Source organism: Martes martes (assembly GCF_963455335.1).
Source record: "Martes martes genome assembly, chromosome: 10".
NCBI lineage: Eukaryota > Metazoa > Chordata > Mammalia > Carnivora > Mustelidae > Martes > Martes martes.
The window spans coordinates 61,102,416-61,117,546 of NC_137898.1; the positions used below are offsets into that span (position 1 = coordinate 61,102,416).

The 15,131-nt window shown below is 51.8% G+C and overlaps 1 protein-coding gene across 1 annotated transcript in view; it reads right to left on the minus strand.

Annotated features, from left to right (window-relative positions):
- Positions 1-3,841: 3,841 nt before the first annotated feature.
- MAP6 (microtubule associated protein 6) overlaps positions 3,842-15,131 on the minus strand; it is a gene marked incomplete at both ends in the record, with an annotated part of 55,070 nt that continues 43,780 nt past the window's right edge. The window contains 2 exons of the mRNA XM_080816918.1: positions 3,842-4,042; positions 5,992-6,205. Coding sequence (XP_080673044.1) covers positions 3,842-4,042; positions 5,992-6,205 — 415 coding nt within the window. The remainder of the gene's footprint in view (positions 4,043-5,991; positions 6,206-15,131) is intronic.

Below are 15,131 nucleotides of genomic sequence, written 5' to 3' on the forward strand. Positions count from 1 at the left end.
TGCCCCACAGTGACCAGAGGTGGGGTCTCAGTCCTCCTGGTTCCCTAGTGCCCAGCACAGTGCCTGGCACATAATAGGTATTCAATCAACACATGTTAGTAAAAGGAAGAAGGGTCCCATTCCAAAAGTCTATCATCTTTTGTCTCCCACATTAGCAGAAGGTTATCCAAGCAGTTAAACCTGGCCCTAGCTCTGAGGTTCCCTCCCACGTCTGTTCTCTTGCCTACAGGCCTGTCCCACATGCCCTGCACACCCATAACCCACCCACTCTCCAAGTTTCCCTCCCAGTGCAGCCTTCTGACTCCCCACCCCAGTAGGAAGAGACCTGTCCTTCATATGAGCAAGCAGCTACCTGGTCTGTTGTTACCTTACTCGGACCTCTCTTACGGCTGTTTCAACTCCCTGGTGTTAGGCACACACAAGGCTTTCCCGATAACCCACACTGAGCCAGCCCCAGAGGGTGGAGCCTTCTCTGTGACCGGATTCAATGAGTTAGTGAAGGCATGTCTGCCATCCCTTGGGAAGAGAAAAACCAGAACCGCCAGTCCTGCAGGGTGACGGGAAGGGGGTGGAGACTCAGGGCCCAGCCTCCCAGCGTGGCGATGCGGTGCTGGGCGCAGGCAGTCACTTGTCCCCAGCAACATGGGATCAAAACGTTACACTACCTTGTAGGCCAGTGGGTCTCTCGGTCCATCTTCGCCTTTCCCAACACTTAGCTCTGACTGCTTGCAATTAGAATCTGAGAGGCAATCTAAAAGAGTCAAGCTGCATTAGGGAGAACCCTAGAAAAACTGCAGGAGATAGCTCGTCTCGTGGGGGGTGGTTCAAATGGCAAAGGTTGGTTCCTTCACCTACTCAGCTGGGCCTTACTGAGGAAATAAGATCAAGAAAGTGGTGTTCGTCTTTAGCATTTATTTATACTTGGAAAAAAAAAACTGTTTGTTTGTTTGTTTGTTTCCGAACAAGCACAGACCACAAGCACGTCACAATCAATTGGCTATACATGAATATTTGTTGTCATTTTCTTACTAACAGCAGGAATGAAATAGCACCAAGAGAGGTGTGCGCTACACATTACATAGACAATCTGTGGTTTGCAACAAAACCCAGGCCACAAAATCGTAATTAGACACTTCCTGTCTGCCTTGGAGAGGCAAAGATAGAGCGGACCGGTTGGAAGCACCAGCAAGTAACAAAAAACTGGGGAGCCAACGCACAGCCTTAGGGGTTATTTTTGCAGGCAAGCAAAGCAGACACTAGGAAAGCTTCATGCCTTGCTCTCTTGCCAGGGGAGCTCAGAGATCGGTAGGAAGATATAGAAAAATGGACAGCCAGGCATTGGAAGCTTGGTCATCTTCAGAAGGGCAAAACGGAAACACTGTTTATGAAACCATGATCAGTTTCAATCAGTACGTTTGAGATGCAGAATGAGACAGGCTGAGCTTTATTTGTAAACAGTTGAAATCAAAGGAAGTTTCTTGCTATGAAATGACACATTCAAGAGTCAAAGTGAATACAAATAAGAATTTTCCCAGTTGCAGGAGTTAACTGAAGGGCTGCTGAAGGGTTGAAAAGACATTATATGGGATCACGTCTCAAGCTGCAGGCGGGGCAGGGTTGGAAATTCAGTCCCTGGAGCTGCGAGGTGGGTGGGAAACCACAGTTTGGGCCAACAAACTTGAATCAGACACAGAGATCAAGTCGTATGGATCTTTCTGGTTGTGCTGTTGTGGACACAGGTGTATGTATAGTGCCCCGCACGTCTCGCACGGTGTCTGGCCCACAGGCATTCAGGACGTGAATGTGGAACGAATGTTCCCCTGTGGATCGTGCACTTTGATTTACTTGATCTACAGAACATACACGACTGTTCTACGGAGAAATCCAAACTGCAGTTAACATCAATACGCCTGACCGATGCCGGACCTCGAGACAATGAACGTCCATCAGCAAATTCTCTGGGTAAAGTTAAGCTCGTGTTGATAGAGCTCTCTGGTTAACATTAAGATTAGCCATCGAATAGCTACAATCAGTACTGGGAGCTACCCTGGTCATTTCCAGACAGGCATCCCAAACTGGGGTGCTCGGAACTGAAACTCCCTCATATTTTCTACCTTCTTCCAAGCTTCTTCTCAGCTGCACGCCCTGAGATAGAAAGGAAGATGACAGTGGGCCTGGCCGAGAGCCTCATTTCTAGGAGTCCCGTTCTAGTAGCAGATGTGGCCCACAAAGCACACGCTCAATGAATTTGCAGAAGACTTCTCAGTCAGCCCCAGGGTGACCGACAAAATGGTGTCAACAGAGACTTTGCTGCTTGAATGGTCAGAACAGGAGAGGACTGGGGGAGGCCCTGCTTCCTACACACCACAGGGACCAAAAGGGAGTGCCGAGGTGAGGAGCCTGGGACCCTGCTCACCGCTGCTGTCCTTCCACAGCAGGGGCGTGGCACCGGACCACAGCCCAGCCGTGTCACGGTGCCGGCAACAGAAAGGGCTTCAAGGACAGGGCAACAAAGCAAACTGAGCAATGTACACGCCACAAGGTTTGCAAATGTAATTTTTCTGGTAGGTATCTTGGGTTCCCTCATGAGCACTGGGGGTCTTTGTACAACTCTCTAATGCCTACAACACAACTCTAGCACAACTAAGGTGCCACTTGCCGCCCCCAGGGGGCGTTGGCCACACAGACACGCGAAACACAATACAGTGAGAGCTGCTTTTACTCATCAGTGAGGTCAGAAACGCTTGCTAATCACTTAGTAAGGAACTCTCCTAATCTTCAGCTAAGTCACAGACATTTCCACTAACCTGAAACTCAGCGTCCTCTGCCCTCTCTGAGGAACAGAGCAAGCAGTGCGGGAAGGGAGAGTGAGCACCGCCACACTTGCCACGACGTCGACTTCCTACCTTGCGTTTCTCAGAAGCGAGGAAGCCACATTCTAAGTCCACTACCCCTACCCCCTGAACTTTCCTCCTCAGTCATCTGCGGCCAGCTACTCTGCCAAACCGCTGGCACTGGATGGGCCGAGGGCACACAGAGGAGAACAATCTCCTCACGCCGGTGGATCTCCCTATGATGTCTAGAACGTACCTAAAACACCGAACCTTCTCACCCTGGCCTGCTTTTAGTCATCAGTGGCCTATCTATTACTTGGCATACAATTTCAAGCCCACTGATAGGAAACTAAACGTAGTCACACGTTTCTAACAGAAAAGTCTATGAAAAAAATGACTTAACGGACACAATTCATTTTATGGACATTAAGGCCGAGGTTTTTTGCTTTTTAAATATTTCCACAAATGCCATCCACCACTGAAGCCCCAAAGCGAGCTTCTCTAGCACATGATAACCCTCTGAATTTTGGAAAAGGACACATTTACCTACAGTTCAGAGCGGATCACTGACACAGACCTTGGAGGAGAAGAGGAGGAGGGCACCCTATGGGCATTCCCGAGCATACTGGGAGACTTCCAGCCGCTGGGAATGGCCTCTGCGTGCCAAGGCCTACCTCCCTCCCTCGGCAGCCAGCGAGCAGTCTCACCTGCTGTGGGAGGCACAACCAGGGAGCAACGCTTCCCGGGGTTCCTGGTGTTCCAGGGGCCCCGCGGCATGGACCCCTGCGCCGTGCTTAGCCCGGTAAGGTCTCGATTTGGAGAGGAGGCATGCCGCTTGGGCTTGGAGACGGCATTCCTCCATTGAAAGAAACCAAACCGAAGAGCTCCTGGAACACTCAGGACCAAGGCAGATGAGAAACCTCTAAGCAATTTTGTGGCCTTTTTTGTTGGTTGGTTTTAAAAAAAAAAAAAAGGAAAAGAAGAATAAAAGGAAAGTGCAGTGAAATTTACTCTTTAGCCTCAGCCAGTTTATTGTTCATCTCTTTACTTTGCTCCTTGTCTTCGGGTTGGGTGGCAGTGGGGCCCTCTGCGCTCTTTTTCTTGGAGGCCCGGCCTGACACCACCTGCTTGTCTTTGGCCTTCCTCGGGGGCTTATGGCTCGCTGAGGTCTTTTTTGGTTTGGAACTCTGAACGCTAGGTTTCTCCACCTGCTCGGAGAGACAGACAGACAGACCGCAAATACAGAAACACAGAAAGGGAGGGAATGGGAGAGAGAAGTTAGAGAGAAGACATGATTAGCTCTACGGTAACCGTCATGATGACACCTGATGGCATCTGAAGTATTTTCAGTGACTCAGGTCATCTGGCTTTGGAATCGGATGGTCAGGGGTTTTGGCCACAGGCTCACTGGCCACAGGGGCTCCCCGGCCTGGCGGCTGTCACCACGGAACGACCGTGGTGGTAGATGGTGTGGCTGTTTTGCCGATACCCGCCGCCCCTCCCTCATTACTCTGTTCAACTCGGGCAGGCCTAGGATTTGCTTTAGTCAATGAAATGTGAGCAGAAGGGATGGGGTCACCTCCAGAGGAAACTGGAGGGCCAGCTGGTGCTTCCCCCTGCTCTCTTCTCCTTGGCCACGAGAGAGGCTCTCTGTCACCCGAGGGCCACACTGTAGAGGTGGCAAGGAGTAGGGCCCCGCCACATGGTGGACAGTTATTAGTGAGAAATAAACCTTTGTTGGTAGAAGATGCAAAGATTCGGGGGCGGTATCACCACCGACCGTATAAACTGGCCTTTCCTCTGTTTCTGTCTCCAGGAAGGTGAGCTTGTGTGGAGAAATGGGCTAGGCAGTCTCATCTTGGAGAGGCCTTCACACTGCTCTCCATCCACGCTTCCTCTCCTGCTGGCTCCCAGGACTCTCTTCCCCAGCGCAGCCTTTCCAGCCCATCCACCTCCCACAAACCCTCGCCTCTAACTCTGCCCCCTCACTCCCAGGAGACGGCCCGGCCCTCTCTCTCCCAAGAACCCTGGGGTCACTGTGTATGGTCCCTTGATATGCCCTCCATCTCTGGTTCACCTTCCCCAAACTTCCCTCCTTCCTTCCCTTGAGTCTTCTTTTGTGCAAAGCGGAAGATGGCCAGAGATGCTGTTGGGCCTCGCAGGCTAAGACATTCACTCAGGGAGCTCCAGGGCTTTTCAGTCACCTCTGACCTGTACCTTCTGGTTTGCCCGGGACTGAGGGCTTTCACAGAACACAGAACTCTCAGTGCTCCAAATGGAGGAGTCCAGTCAAGCTGGCTTAGTTCCCACTTTACCTAGAAATTAGTCCAGGGCCAAACGGGAAACTATTCCAGTGCAAGACTTTCAGACAAAAGCAGAGGAAAGGCTCTCACGCTTTTCCTGCTCTTATAGATAAAAGGGGATATTTGCACAATCCCATGTGGCTTGACTTCACAGAATCAGCCTTGGCATTTATGATTCCTGCTTCCAGCTGAGTCTCCAACTCGGTTCTCCCCCTCACAAGTGTGTACTGGGATGCAAATAAGGCAAAGTACTGTTATTAATGGAAATCCCTGAATCCACTGGAAGTTACTTAGAAATGTAAATCATTCACAAACTGTCTATTACAGTAACAAATTACCCGGAATACATCTTGCAGCTGATGAGACAGGTGCTCTGAGCCGATGGTGCCTAGTGTTTATGGAGGAAAAGGATAAAAAGGAGTAAGGAGTTGTCCACGGATTGGAGCCAAGGATGCTGGCAGGGGCAGGGTGGGAGGAAGCCAGCAAGACACCTCCAATGGCCAGCACTTCAGGGGCAAAAGCAGTGGTTTTAAGAAGGAGGGACTGAGGGCTCAGGTGAGGTTTTCTGCCACTTTTTTGGGGGGTGGGTGTTTTTTAAAATCTAGAAGCTAGTTCTCTGAAAACCGGCCAGTCCTCAAGTAGTTTTGTTTTAGGCACTGCTCCTTTTTAACATTTCCTTTGAATTTAGCCAAGGTTCCTGTTCCCTGATCTCTGTGCTACCAAAAAGAGCAGGAATTTCCCAGGAGCCCTTGGGGGTGGGCCAGGTGGGCAGTAGCCCCGCCCTCACACTTTGCTGCCCTTCAAGCCCCTGGTTCTAGGTTGTGCTGAGGGGTTCTGCACAAGATCTAGCTCACCTTTGGGGGTTCCTTGAAAGGTTCGCTGTAGAGGCTGCGTATTCTTCTGCGATCAATGACCTTATTGTCCGCTGGTGTGGGCTTGTTGGCCTCTCCTTTGAACTGGGCACTATAGCTGGTCTCGTGAGCCATCTTATCATCTGGAGGCTTGTACTGGGGCCTGGCTTTTATCGGTTTCACAGGCTTGATATCCGTCCATGCTCTGAATTCATTTCTGTGAATCAAAGAAAGCATAAGCGATATGAAACACTATCTGGTGGGATGCAGTGGTTCTCGAACAGGGCTGCAAACACAGCAAAGCTCTCAGCGGGGCTCACTGCTGATGGAGGGGTGGCTCAGCAGTGAACTTCCCTGTCTCCTCATCAGGAAGCACGTGGTTTCCTTCCTGCCTCCTGGGTGCTGGCTGCGGCAGCAGCCCTTGTAGGAAGATGGAGCTCAGGCTCCCAGCCACCACTGTGTGGTCACAGAGAGGCAATTCTAGTCTCTGGGTCTTGTTTCTGCACTATCTCAGACGAGGCCGAAAACACGCAATCCACTCCATCACGCCTGGGTTCAACCTCTAGGACTGAATGCCTGGTGCGTGGGAGGTCAAGAGTGTGAGAATGAGATGTGTTAGAAGGTGTGTCTGGTATGCCACGGCCAAGGACCAAGGCGCCTCCCCCGGCTTGTCATGCTGAGACCCTTTGTCCTCAAGGGTAATTCCTCCTCCTGCTAGCAGAGGGCTTGCTTCTTATGTTGCCAGAAATTTAACAGTCTTAATCCCCGTAGATGAAAACACTCATGAGATGTCTAAATGCTTGCAGATACAAACAAGCAAAATGTACCAAACACAGATGGAGTCACTATTAGGATGGGTGTTTCAGTGAGTACACGCAGGACAATCTTCACGTGCTCTGGTGTGAATGGCTATCGGGCCTGACCCTTTAATGACCACCACCTGCTGCTCTTTCCTGAGTCAGTGTGTCCATGTTCTTATCGTGGCTCCTAACCAGCTCTTTCTGATCTGTTACAGGGCTGGAGACTAGATGGGGACAATGTCTGAAGCAGGGTTGAGTACATGCGGCTGCTTATAGAGGCCATGCGGTCCATCCTGTTGAGTGCATGACATCCAACGGATCTGTTCCCACTGGGGGCCATGAGAAGCTGTGTTGTGGGAAAGGAAGAGGTAGGGTGTGCATAAGTGCGGCTAGGTTCCTCCAGCGCCCTCGTCACCCTCACTGATGAGGCCCTCTTTCGGGGCTCAGAGACGAGTGGCACAAACAGGAGGGATGACAGAAAGAGCTGAGGCTGTGAGAGTCCTGCAGTCCCAGCCCGGCCTCTAACGAGCTGAGGGGCAGGCCCCTCCCCTCTCTGAGTCAGTCAAAAAAAGACTCAGACCAGACAACGTCCTTATCATATGACCTTCTAGCTCAGAGGGTCTCTGAGTTGATCAGGCTGGTTTGGTTAACACGGAGCCCCTTGTTGGTCATTTGACCTCCTGAGGGGAATTGGATCATTTGTGAGGAGAGAGACCACAGTTTTTTTGTTGTTTTTTTTTGTTTGTTTGTTTTTTGTTTTTTTTGAGACCACAGTTTCTTAAGAGACTGTCCTCCCCACCACCCAAGCTTCAGTGCATCTTAGACCCCCACCTAGGGGCCCCACTGACTCAAATTCAACATCCCTAGAACCAAAGCATCTTGTCTCCCCCACCAAATTGTCTTCATTCCCTCATCATTCAATTTCTTTCATTCATTCATTCGCAACACATTTCCTGAGTGCCTAGGGTCTCTCTGGCAGGATGCTGAGCTCTGTGGAGCCAAACTCAGTAAGAGAAGCCCTGGGCGCAAGAAGGGAATGAGGTTTGTCCAGGACGGTAAGAAAAGAGCCATGAAAGAGGGGGGAGTGGGGAACACAGCCTATGCCAGCCTGGGAGCGAGTCGGAGATGTAGGTTCTGGAGTGGAGTCAGAGCCGGGACAGGGAGCTGGCCAGGGTTCCAGGCAGAATGAGGGGTACCCAAAGAGGCAGCTGAGACATGGCCTTCTGCACGCAGTTTGAGTGGTTGGGCTGAAGCTTGTGAAGAAGAGCACAGGAGGCTGGACAGATCTCGAGGTCCTGCCAGCCATGCTGAAGGGATGGTCTGGACTGTATCAAGGAGCTGCCAGATGGTTCCAAGCCAAAGATGAATGTGGCCAGATTAGTTTGGGGAGAGAGAACTTTGGCAGCAGTGCGAATGGCACATAGATGGGGTGAGGTGAGTCGGGAGGCCAGGCAGGAGACTGTGCAGTGAGCCCGGAGGAAGACAGAGGCCTGAACAAGGACAGTGGCAGTGGGGATCAAGAGTGGCTCCGAGTCAAGAGGGAAGTGGGCAGGACTTGAAAGCGGCTGAGCCGAGGGAGGCCAGGGTCAGAAGGGAATCTGGAGAGATCCAGGATTTTGATTTGAGGATGGCAGTGCTACCCACTGAGTTGGGGAAACCGGGAGGAGAAGGGGACTTGGAGGGTTGAGACCCTCCTGATTCTGTTAATGGCCCCCATCTGCTCCAGCCTCAAGGCTGCATTATATCCTTTCCTGGGCTCTCCTCCACCCTTTTACACTTCCGTGGGTTCAACCAGCTACTTCGACCTGACTTCTGAGCCATTTTGGGCTGGGCTGGGTCACACTGGGTGCTGTGGCCACCATGACCCGCCTAAGGCTCCAGGACCCCCCTCCTTCCTCCCACCCTTTAGGACCCGAGTATTGCCAAAGCCCCTTATACGTGGCTTACTGGTAACGACCTGGCTCCTGAATATATGGGGCAGAACCCTGAGTTCTCTGCTCCTACTTCTGCCTGCTTCCAGAATAAGGACTGACACAGGTCTACACTGGCCCTGAGAACTGTTTCTGGATCATTTCTCCCAGGCCAGCCTCTGCAGCTTTCTGCATCTCTGGCCTGGCCTCTGGGCTGGCAGGCATTTCACAGTGAGCATTATCCGTGGGGCCTGTCCTCGTGGGATCAGTCTGGTGACCCCGATCTTAAACAACTGATCTTCATATGAGGTCACATAGTGAGTCCCATGATAAGGTCACTGCAATTAGGACAGACAGTTCGCCTGAAACCCAAATTCTGCTACTTAGAACTTTCTTTGAACTCGCCACAAAACCTTCCCCAGCCACAAGCTGTAACTAAGCATCTTTCACAAAAATAGAATCAGCTACCATTCGTTACCCACCTTTTATAAGCTGGAGGATTGTTTGGGGTTTGCTTTGGTATATTCTCTGTAATCCTTACAACAACTTTGAGAGGCGGCCGTATTGTATTTCTCTTACAAAAGAAGGTAACCCAGGCTCAGAGGGGTTAGGTGACTTGCATAGGCCAAAGAGCTGGCAAAGAAGCAGGACTGAACTACGAGCCCGGGTCCACGAGGCCTCACGGCCCACATCCTTCTGCCGCACTTCCCCCATGTGTCAGCGCCACAGTGTGTTTGGCCTGTTCTCACTGGAGGGGCCTGTGCGGCTCAGGCCTGCTGAGTGCAATGCTGTGGAGGGTGTAGGTGACATGGCTGCATGAGATGACCCCTGAGCTCCTCCAGCCCTGAGATGCTCCTCCCAGAGCAGCATGGGCCACGCTCTCAGCTCAGTCACGACAACAGCCTCTTGCCACCAGCCTGTGGTCCCCTGTACACACAGACTCCCCTTTCCGTGCAGCCAGATTTCAGCTTGATGGTTCATTCCTTTTTCATTTGGCATTTGCCAAACACCAGCCATGGGTGGGGCGTGTGTCCCACAGGGCATGTGACCCAGTGGCTGAGGTGGCTACAGTTTAGTAGGTCAGGATCTGTCCGTGTGTGATCCTAAGCAAATGGGACAGAGGGACAGAGGGAAAAGGATGCTTAATTTTCAAGGCGGCACTAAAGGATGGAGACAGAGAAGTGGACAAAGGGAATTCAGGCAGCACTCTGAGTCCCTGAGGCAGGTTCAGAGAGCAGGTGAGCTGCTCAGGGTGTGGAGGGTGGGGTCCTTGGAAGGATGTCCAGGTGACCAGGCTAGGTGGGAGCTGGGGCCAGGCTTACAGGGCCTGGAATGCTTTGTTTACATGCTTGCAGTCAGCCTGGGGAGCCACTGAACATTTCTGAGCGAAGCAGCACTGTTCCTCCATTGACAATGTCCTCCTCTCAGACTGCCCCACTTTTCTTTATTCTTCAAGGCCCAGCTTGGGGCTCTCCTCTTCCAGGACTCCCTCCTGGATTTCTCAGCCCAAAGTTTCCTCTCTCTTGCCTCCTGGATGCTTTACTACCTTGTCCAACTTTGTGGTGACCCATGCAGTTTCACATTGCTCTTTAATTATTTTATGAGTTCACTTTACCTCTCCTGAGGGATGAGATACATAACAGAAAATTCCAGACGGAACCCTACTTTTGAGTCCAACCTCATCTGCAAGGCTGTGAAGGGATATCCTTTAACTTACCCCATGTCAAACTGCGGGTTAGGGGCAGAGCTGGGTGAGAAACCCCCTGGTCTTTAACTGCTGTGTCAGGCCCTGGCCCTCACCCAGGCCCCCACTCAGAGCTGTGTTCCATATCTTTTTCACATTCTTCACAGGACTTAAGGGCTTGGCATTGAGTGACTATTTCATGCAATTAGCTCTTATTTGATCCCCTTTCTGGTCCTTTCTTCTTGTAGGAAAGAGTTGTCCATACTAAAGCAAGCATCTGGTGTCTCCCAAGCTTTCATAAAAGCCACCCTCCTTAGATTGACAGGAGGCTGCCCAGAGCCCCCAGTGAGTGAAGCCACCATGGTGGCAAAGGGTTGGGGGCAGGAAGGAAGCCCTGACAGTCAGGGGGCAGGTAAGGAGAGGAAGAGTTTGCTAACACTTCCCAAAGCCCACTTCCTTTAGGCTGAGCTCTCTGTGCAACCAGCCTTAGTTTACCCTTTCATCATCCCTGTGAGGTCACTGTTATTAGCCCCACATTATATATGAGGAACCTGAGGACAGACAGGTGAAGAGACTCGCCAAGCCAGTAAGCTGTTACTGGACCATGAGTCTGTCTGACTCAAAGCCCGTGTCCCTTCCGCCATCCCACACTTGGGGGTGGTTGTGTAACCCAGTCGCAAGCTCATGGCAGCTTCGGCTCCGGGTAGCAATCACAAGACAGCACTTCCCTTCAGCCAGTCTGGGTGCCCCAATGAGGCTGTGAGCATACAGGGAGGGTCCCACATCTGCTGGCTGCTGCTCCTGGCATCCCAGAGAGGCTCCGCATGCCATGGCTCCTCCTGTATCATGATCCAGGGAAGCCATGGGGATGGGATTTCCAACTGCATTGCCAAGGGCCCACGGTCCCCTCCACAGCAGATCATTCGAGGCTCGATGCAGGACTTCTCTCCTGCACACTCCCTGCAGGGACAGAGCAGGGTTTGGGACTATGATGACCCTCTGTGACTGGGTAAACCACACAGGGAAGTAGGCTCAACCAGTATGTTCAGGTCTGGGTTTAACAGACTCCTCTAATGGCTCCTGTGTGGAGAAAAGCTTGGGCCAGCCTCCAAGCTCCCATCAAGGAACAGCAGAGACAGGCCCAGGGTGAGCCACCTCACAGAGACCTGGTAGACAAGATGTTCCTAGACTGTTCCCACGGGGCCTTTAGACAGGTGCATTCTTGCATTCTGAGCAGCTGCTAAAGCAGTTTGCTGACCAGGCAAAGATTTTGAAGGAGGCAACAAACACCCTACTTTCACCTCCTCCTGTCCAGTCCCCCTGTGCCATCTCACTTCAGCCCTCGAGACCTCCTCTCCCTGGACCGTGGCCTCAGGACCCCAGCATCAGAGTCCCAGGCTCTCCCACCTCCCTCTGATTCATTGGCCCAGGCTCCAGGAGAGATCGTCCTCCAGCTCGGCCATGAGCACACTACTTCCCTGCTAAACACCGCGGCAGATCCCAGTCACTACAGGACCAGCTGTGCTCCAAGCCAAGGCCCCCTCTAGTTTGCTCACGCTGTGGCTCCTCAGGATGATGTGCACGGCCCTGTGACTCAGCCCCCAGTTATCCTTCTGGCCTTACTTCGTCCTCACCAGCCACCCTGTCGTCAGTCAGTGAGCACCCGCTGGCACCAGGCACGGCACAAAGCTCTTTAAACGAATTACGAGCCCGAGCCCAAGCTGCAGCTACCATGGCCGACTTTGCCAGTGACAACACCACGGCCCTTCCCCACACACCTGCCGCAATGCCCCTCCTCCGAACTTTCGCCCTTGCCATTCCTGTGCCCAGCATCCTCTTCCCTCCATACCCCCGGCTGGTGCGTGGAGCTTGTTCTCTGACCTTATCCCTCCATAGCACTCACTGAGCTGTGTTAGGGCAGGTGGCCTGGGTAGGTCTCTCTCTTCCCTCCCAGAGGTGCCATCGTCGAGGATCAGGACAGTCCCTCTGCATCTGTGTGATGCTCGCGGAGCCTGGGCCAGTGATTCAAAACGCAGCCTCCCCCTCTCTCGCCCGCAGGATTGGCTGCCCCAGAAGTCCCGGCTGCCCCGGCTGGGTGAGGGCACGAGAGGGCCGCCTAAGAGTCTCTTGGCGTTGGGCATCTGTGTCACTTCCCACCATATCCACAGATTCTTGCACACTTGTCCCTCAGGGGGGACTTAGTTCCGCTTCCCTTGAATGTGACGGGACTCCATGACTTCCTTGCAACAAACAGAATCTGGTGTGGGTGGCCGCACGGAGCTTCCCCGGCTGGGCTGCTACAGACTGGCCAAGCCTCCTGCTTGCTTCCTTGTGGAGCACTCACACTGAGGACAGAAAGTGGCCACGACAGGAGGACTCACACACACGCCCCACGCACGGAGAGGCCTGTGTGCAAGAACTGCAGTGTCGTGCTGAAGGGCACGTGAATGGGCCATCTTAGAGGTGGAGCCTCAGCCCCCCGAAAAGATTCAGATGATGCTGGGAGAGTGCTTAGAACCATTCTAGAAGCCATTCTTGGGTTTCTGACCCTTAGAAACTGTAGGAGATAGTAAACATTGGTCGGCTTAAGCTGTTAAGTGGTGGGAATCAGGTGTTACAGAGCAATCGATTCTAATATGCACCCTGATCAGAAATTATTCCTCTCCTCAAAAGGGGCTTAAAACACCCACACTTCACTTCAGCGAGGCAGAGAGCCCTGGTGTGAGCAGAGCACAGGAATTTCAAGCTCCACCAGAAATGTGGCACCAAGTGAACAGAAGGTCCTGCTCTGGTTGCAAGAAACTGGGGGGGTGGGGGTGGGACCATACTGTGGCCCTCACTAGGAGGTAGCAAGGCCTCCGATGCCACAAAGCGGATAAAGGTGAGGCTGCCTTGAGGCCAGGTCATCAGCAGAAACAAAGAAACACAGGCCCTCAGGAGAAAACCGTGTTTCAGAGCACACGGCATACACAGGGAGGTACAGGCAGGGTTTAACAAGGTGAGAAACGGCACAGAGCCGTCGTCAGGACAGAGAAGGGGGTTCACTGGCAAGAGCACAGGCTCAGGAGTGGGATAAACCTGGGCTACAGCCCAGCTCCAACCCCTGCTCTGAACCATAGGGAGCTTGAGACCGACATCACAGGGCTGATGCAGGGTTCAAGGAGAATGTTGTCGTTGAAGAGGACCTGCCCATTTGTGCCAGTGTGACAAAGCCCACGCTGGATAACTGTATAAAAAATGTATTTGGTTTTCATCACAGAGTCATTTGTCCAAGAAAAATTATTGAGTATCTTTTACATTCCAGGCCCAGAGCTAGCAATGCAGTGCCAACAGGCGGAAGCAACAACAGCCCCCACCGGCTTGGTAGTCGGGCTGGAAGATACAGACAACCACGCCATCAGATGTCTGCCCCCCTTTCTCTTTTTTTAAAGATTTTATTTATTTGACTGAGAGAGACACAGCGAGAAAGGGAGCACTAGCAGGGGAAGTGGGAGAGGGAGAAGCAGGCTTCCCACTAAGCAGGGAGTCTGATGCGGGCTCGATCCCAGGACCCTGAGATCATGACCTGAGCCGAAGGCAGACGCTTAAACGACTGAGCCACCCAGGCACCCCCTCCACCCGCCCCCGCAGTGGTTGTATTTCTGACCACTGCAGTCAACATTCCGACGCTAACAGAGGGCAAAATCTGGGCTGCAGCTTCCGATGGCAGGTTTATTTCTGAATGCATTTCACATTAGACTTGAACAAAGTAGCATTCAGTGAATGCCTGATTAATTGAATCTCCAATACTGAATGTCCACCACACACAGACGTTCGCTTAAGGACCTGCCCCACTTACACACATTTTCTTGCAGTGATTCAAGGGGAGATACTGAAAGAGCAATTATGGGGGGAGGGGGAGACTGAAGACAGGCAGGGAGCCAGTTGATTGATGAAGCCCGGCTCCAGGAGAGGGAGGAGGGCAGGCATCAGGAGAATGGCGAGAGGGTTTGGCCTTGGAGAGAAAGCGTTGCCAAAGAAGAGAATAGGGGCTGCTCTTTCATTTCTAATTTGAAAAAGCCTAGCATTTACAAGAAATGATGAGATAGAATTATACAAGGAATAATTCTACTGCTGGGGAGAATATCTACATGTGTTAATTGGTGCAAATCACTTCTCCACAAAAGTAGGGAGTCAATAATGGATTACTGCCAGCCACGCTAGAATATAAATTCCATGTCTCTGCCCATAAGGCCCAGATTTATTACATATCTAAGTTCTTGGGAAATAAATTCTCTCCCCATCCTCTTGACAACAAAATTTCCAACAACATTCTTCCACTGCTTTATGATGGAAGAAAATCGTGCTTTTAAGTCTTAATGGTCTAAAATCTTCCTACGGATTCTCATAGGTAATTTACATTGTCATGGAAACGTTGAGTCTCTGTTCAAAAATCTTGCCTACATTTGTTATATTAAAGTGTTCTCGAAGAAAGGAAGCAGGCTCTTTCATGAAATCTGTTGGAAACAAGTCAGTGAACGCTGTCGGTTGCCAAGCTATTGTCAGGAGCCTGTTCAAGGAAGTAAGATCTGGAGATTAAAAAGAAAAGAACACCTGAGCCTAGAGGGTTGCAGGGGGCTTAGAGCGGCTTTTCTCTCTTTGAAGGGGAACGAAAGATTGTTTCTTCCTGGCAGAAATGACTGGGTCGGGAGAGGAGCTTTATGGGCTATGCCTGTGTATTTGCTTGCTGCTTTCAGCTTCTTTTGTGTG